This window comes from Apis dorsata, unplaced genomic scaffold, assembly GCF_000469605.1.
Source record: "Apis dorsata unplaced genomic scaffold, Apis dorsata 1.3 scaffold_292, whole genome shotgun sequence".
Lineage (NCBI taxonomy): Eukaryota > Metazoa > Arthropoda > Insecta > Hymenoptera > Apidae > Apis > Apis dorsata.
Window position 1 is genome coordinate 651,723 of NW_006263567.1, and position 5,985 is coordinate 657,707.

The following is a 5,985-nucleotide window of genomic DNA, read 5'->3' on the forward strand; positions in this document are numbered from 1 at the left end:
AGCTTCTTCAAATTCCTCTTCCAAATCTTTTTCATTCTCATGATTAATACTAGATTCACTTTGCGTATCCTCTTCATCACTCTGATCTGACAAACCTGGACTAGCAGGGTCTGTATCAGATGGTATATAAAGATCAGATAACATAAAATGTGCAGATGTTACAATCTGTGGGTACTTTTCTTTAGTCAATAATTGTATGCAATTTTTCAATAACATTCTAATAGTACCCTGTTGCCTATGATAATCAGAGGAATATTTCATATTACGAGCTACTCTATACAATAACATAGCAACAGGTACAGTGAATGGATTTTGGCCCTTTTCATCTGATAAATCATGACACAGAGAAGTTAAATCATACAACTTTACTACATCATCATCCTTCCCTTTGAATAACCAATACGTATGTCCAGCTTTAGTTGCATTATTTTTTAAGAAACTTAAGATATTTTGGGCAACATCTCTGATAACTTTAGGACTGAATTTAGAATGATCCAAATTAGGAAGATCTTCTGTTTTGATTAGTTCATACTTTTGCACAATACCATTCAAATGATAACACATAACCACTTCTGGTACATTACACATCAAATTATCTAACCAATAATCTATACCGGTTAAAACATTAATGGGTTTAGTCATATCTCTCAATCTAAGGCTTATACACGGATGAGTTTGCCCTCCAAATATCGGCATGTCAGTACCAATAAGCATCTGTATATTTTCAAAAGTCCAGACAATATTCCTTGCAAAATTATGATTATAATTTGGATCCGGTACTTTTTCTTCTTGAGAAGGTTCTGGCAAACAAGGTTCTAAAGTTTTCACAGGTAATTGTGGTTTGGTATGTTGTTCTTTGTTATCTGCCACTACTATTGAGTGATATAAAAACTTAGATACCAAGTTTTTTTGCTGCAAAGTATTTCTATTGTTTGTCTTATGAAACAAACATTTTTCTTTATCTCCTAGATTCTGAAAAATATGCTCATAAAAAAATTTCTTTAACCATTCCCAATCACTCTCTGCTTGTCTAAGCAAATACTTATGAATGTCAAAATCATCTAACAATAATGTATTTTCTATTCTGTGAACCACCATTGATATGACTCCATGATTGTAAGGCAATTTTAACAATTTTTTTATATTTTCTGCATCTGATACAACATCAACTTCCCCTACACAATCAGGGAACATATGTGCCATACGAAAACTAGAAAAACCAGAGGTTTGAGACCAAACACTTTGCAGGCCATAACTCTCTGCAGAACTGCTGAGCCAATTACTTGGTGGTAAATTTAAATCTGTGTTGCATTGTAACTGAGCATAAGTCGCAGGCGTTTGAACGGCCGAATATTTTACAACGGCGGTAGACTTGACCGGTTTCTTGGATGAATCAGATGGTATAGCCAGAGGCATAGGATTGACCTAAAATTGTACGTATATATAACATCAAAAATACCATATTACGTTTATATTTAACATATTTATTACGATTTTCATTCTACAGTGAATAAAACTAGTAATACATTCAATATATTATTTGCGAACAGTAGCACGATGAAGTACTCCTAATATAAAGTAAAAAACGATTCTCGATAAAATAACGGTATTAAAATAAGGTATTTCACATCAGTGATCGAAAAAAGCATTACTTACAGTATCATATTTGGTATCCGTACTTTCTGACATATTTAATTTCGAATGATGTCACTCGCGTCTCTCAAAACTTGTCGTTATGTTCCAAAATTTCTAGAAGGAACCAGAGTGTATCGAAATCTCAACCACTCACATAACGCATAACCACTGATTATGTGATATACGGAGGAAGGTTGCAACATTTACAAACAGTTTCCTACAATAACAATTTAATTCTGCATTATCACTTGAAAAAAATATCGAAATTTTTCAATACAGATGAAAATATAATAAAGAATAAGCTTAATGATTTTTAACAAACGTTTTTCAACGAATTTTTTACTCTCATTAATCTCGGGAATATTAAGATTCCTTTAATTTCATTCATGGTGTGAGACAAGGAAAGCAAATAGTGGAAGAAGGACAGAGATAGGGTAAAAATATTGAATTCAGCGCCATCTCTAGAGTGCCGCAAATGAAACATAATAACAAAGGACAGAGAATAGCGGAAGAAGGACAGAGATAGAATAAGAATTGATCATCAGCGCCATCTCTCGAATATCAAAGTTACTTTTCCTCGATGGGAAGATAAAGTAGAATAAGAATTAAGGATCAGCGCCATCTCTCGAACATCAAAGTTACTTTTCCTCAATGGGAAGATAAAGTAGAATAAGAATTAAAGATCAGCGCCATCTAGTAGTATTTTTAGAAATTTTTAGAAATATAATTTCTTATAGAGATTCCCTTAATTTTCAAGAGATGGCGTTATTAATCAATTCTTATTCTATCTCTGTCCTTCTCTTACTATTTTCTGTCCTTCCTTTTTGTGTTTCGTTTACGGCACACTGAAGATGGCGCTGATTTCAATATTTTTATCCTATCTCTGTCCTTCTTCCACTATTTGCTTTCCTTGTCTATACTAACTCGGTGCGTGACCACAGACGAAGTACGAAGACGAGATGTCAATCGAATACGCTTTCATCATTTTCTCTTTCAAAACTATGTATCTTGTATCTTGATCTCTAATGTAAAAATGACATAATAGTTATTATATTCTCAGCTTTATAATGCATCTCTGAAATAATCTCTGAGACCTCACAAAGCATAATACGTATCTTGATATATGACGCAAGTGTTTTGATGCGAAGCACTGCTCGACAGCGGTGGAATTTAAGCACATCGAAACTTAAACAACAAAGAAAACAGCAAGAAATTTTAAAGCATTCTATCGAAAAAAAAAAAAAATATTATAAAAGATATATTTATATATTTTTTTGCTATTTCCCGAGTGGAATCAGTAACATTGGAAATAATTATTTAATTTAATTATTCAAGAGATATAAAAAACGAAGGAATAAAAAAAGACATAGGAAAAATTAAAACCAAAGGAAAAAGCGATCAAAAATAAACTTGGTAAATAATCGTAAACCTCGTAATCTCGTCATCATAAGTCGCTTATATATCGTAACAGTTGTTTCTTATTTCAGCTCGCTGTGGGAAAGGATCGAAGCAGCAAGAAGCATAATAGAAATAGATTATAACGACAAAACGAAGCCCACGAAGAGCCGATCTTCGATTCAGTCGAAAGTATAGCGTGTTCATCGGTGTTCGATGAAGAAACAAAGTATATTATCTCTCTATCCTACCGGTTTGGAATAATAGCGCGAAAAAGGTTAGGAACGACGCGAGCAAAAAGAGCCGATTTATCCGCAACGTTGAACGGATTATGAAGCCCTGAAAGAACTTGACGTCACTGGTACCGCGTTTATATATAAGATGGGGATCGGCCACCCTCCAGAATCCAGTCAACGACGGAAGGTGATCGACGATCACGGAGGGAACTTGGTCGCAGGCATGGTGGTGAATTTCAAGGTGTACAAGAAATGCTCGCCGAACGGCAAAATCTCTCTGTACCTGGGCAAGAGGGATTACATCGACTATCTCTCCGGTATCGAGCCGATCGATGGAGTGATACTTCTCGATCAAGACTACGTGGACACAGGTAGGAAGATATGGGGCCAGCTAATTTGCAGCTTTCGTTACGGCCGGGAGGAGGACGAGGTGATGGGCCTTAACTTCCAAAAGGATCTCTACTTGATCTCGGAGCAACTGTTCCCAGCCACCAAGAAACGGGAGGAGAATCTGACCAAGCTTCAGGATCGTCTGTTGCAAAAGCTAGGACCAAACGCGATTCCGTTCACCTTCAAGTTCTCTCAATCCGCTCCGTCGAGCGTCACTCTGCAACAAGGCGAGGACGAGACGGGCGAGCCTTGCGGAGTGAACTACTACGTCAAGATCTATTGCGGAGAGACGGAGACCGACGTCACTCACAAGAGGAGCACCGTAATCATGGGTGTAAGGAAGATCCAGTACGCGCCCACGAAGCAAGGCCGGCAGCCTTGCACGGTGGTGCGAAAGGACTTCTTGCTGAGCCCCGGCGACCTGGAGCTCGAGGTCACGTTGGACAAACAGCTGTACCATCACGGGGAGAGGATAGCCGTGAACGTGTGCGTGAGGAACAACAGCAACAAGGTGGTGAAGAAGATCAAGGCGTTGGTCCAGCAGGGTATCGACGTGGTCATCTTCCAAAACGGCCAATTCAGAACTGTGATCGACGCGGTGGAGACTCAGGACGGTTGCCCCATCAATCCTGGCTCGAATCTGACCAAGGTTCTTTACCTGAAACCGGAGCTGGAGAACAACAAGCATCGAAGGGGCATCGCGTTGGACGGTCGGTTGAAGAGAGAGGAGAACGAATTGGCATCCAGCACTCTGCTTCTCTCGCCGGATATACGCGAATCCTTCGGCATCGTGGTCTCTTACGCCGTCAAGGTGAAGCTGTACTTGGGCGCGCTGAGCGGGGAATTGTCCGCCGAGCTGCCGTTCATCCTGATGCGGCCGAAACCCGTCGACCGGATCAAGGTGGCGAACGAGGAGGTGGAGGACGTGGAGGAGGTGGAAAACGCGAAGCCGATCGCCAGCTAGAGAGGAGGCATCGAACGATAACTCTTTGGCTAACAATCTTCCATCTCCATCTGACTTTCCTCATACGAACGAAATGATATCGATACAAGGAATGAGATCCTTTTATTCGTATCGCGTTTTCGAAAATTCAAAATTATATATTTTTCCATATATATACATGCATATAAATATATATACGACGTTGAATATGTATTTGAATATTTAAAAAAAAATAAAAAAAACTAATTATTGTAAGTTATAAATATATTGGAAAATTGATGAGAATTTTTTTTTTATTGAAGATTCGAATCGATGATTTAAAGGGATCTTGGCAACGAGGCAAGCGTTAAAGCGAATGGTCCAGAGTATACTCGAAGTGGGTTAACGATTCTAGGAATCTGATGCTATCGATCATCGTTGCTAGCCTAGATGAAAGTGAATCGTCCCAAGTAATCGAAACACATTTCACGCAAAATGTGTGTATGCGTATCACCCGTTCAGCAACAGCGATACGTTCGTGGATCAAGCGTAATTGTGGAACTCCACAGGAATAAATCACACGTATATTGCGATAAAACCACCATTTTCGTCCCCCTCCCTCTCTCTCTCTCTCTCGACTCGACCATTAAAGCGAATCACGTTGCGTAAGACTCTCTTTTAAACCGCGCAACTGACTTTCAGATTTAACTATTTTCCAAATAAAAACACATCGTTAAATACACGTCTCCGGCAAGAAGTAATTATGCCATCGAGTAATGGCAGAGATCTCCACCGATGCAACGAAATGTAGCACATCACAGGTTATTCTCATTACCTTCTCTATTTCACTAAATTTTACCTATCAAGTATTCTCTTTTCTCGATTGAGAAAAAAAGATTTCTTACGATATTTCAAAATTGTCGATCACGTGGGTGAATAAATAATAAATAAAATAAAAATAGTAATTTCTCTTCCAATTATGATACTCCATCATCGTAAAGTGTATTTCTCTGAAAGTTTTTAAATTCTATCGTCTATGGATCCGTGTGCTACGAGATATATATATTCGTCGCTGAGCGAAACGGAAGATAAAAGCGGAGGAGAAAGCACGGCGAATTTTAAAGTTTACCACGATCGACCAACTTCTGGCGAGAATGGTTAAGTCACGTTGCAAAGAAGTTTTTCATCTCTTCCGCGTTTCCTTTCTCCCTCGTCTCGGGACGAGACGGCGCGCGCGACTCCTCGACTCCGCGATATCGGCGAACAAAAGCGGGCTGACTCTCTATCTCTGGACGCGTGTCCCTCCTCGATTAATCAACCTGCTTCGAACACGAGATAAACGTCTTTCTTTCGCGCGATAATCGGCGAATCCAATGCATATCCCGACCAACTTCTATGGGAACGCGT

The 5,985-nt window shown here is 39.1% G+C and overlaps 2 protein-coding genes across 2 annotated transcripts in view; one reads left to right on the forward strand and one right to left on the reverse strand.

The window, feature by feature from the left end:
• LOC102678639 (erythroid differentiation-related factor 1) overlaps window positions 1-2,045 on the reverse strand; it is a 5,316-nt gene extending 3,271 nt beyond the window's left edge. The window contains exons 1-2 of the mRNA XM_031511101.1: window positions 1,657-2,045; window positions 1-1,425 (exon numbers count right to left, since the gene is read on the reverse strand). The exon at window positions 1-1,425 is cut by the window's left edge and continues 25 nt beyond it. Of these exons, the coding sequence (XP_031366961.1) occupies window positions 1-1,425; window positions 1,657-1,689 (1,458 nt within the window). The 5' untranslated portion in view covers window positions 1,690-2,045. The remainder of the gene's footprint in view (window positions 1,426-1,656) is intronic.
• A 963-nt stretch (window positions 2,046-3,008) lies between these two features.
• On the forward strand, window positions 3,009-5,179 carry LOC102678507 (phosrestin-2). The gene has a single exon (XM_031511102.1). It carries the CDS (start codon window positions 3,412-3,414, stop codon window positions 4,618-4,620), a length of 1,209 nt encoding a protein of 402 aa, XP_031366962.1. The 5' UTR covers window positions 3,009-3,411; the 3' UTR covers window positions 4,621-5,179.
• Window positions 5,180-5,985: the final 806 nt, after the last annotated feature.

Bases quoted from the DNA above. Each gene is read 5' to 3' on its own strand.
- LOC102678507 (XM_031511102.1), top strand. From the start codon at position 3,412: ATGGGGATCGGCCACCCTCCAGAATCCAGTCAACGACGGAAGGTGATC.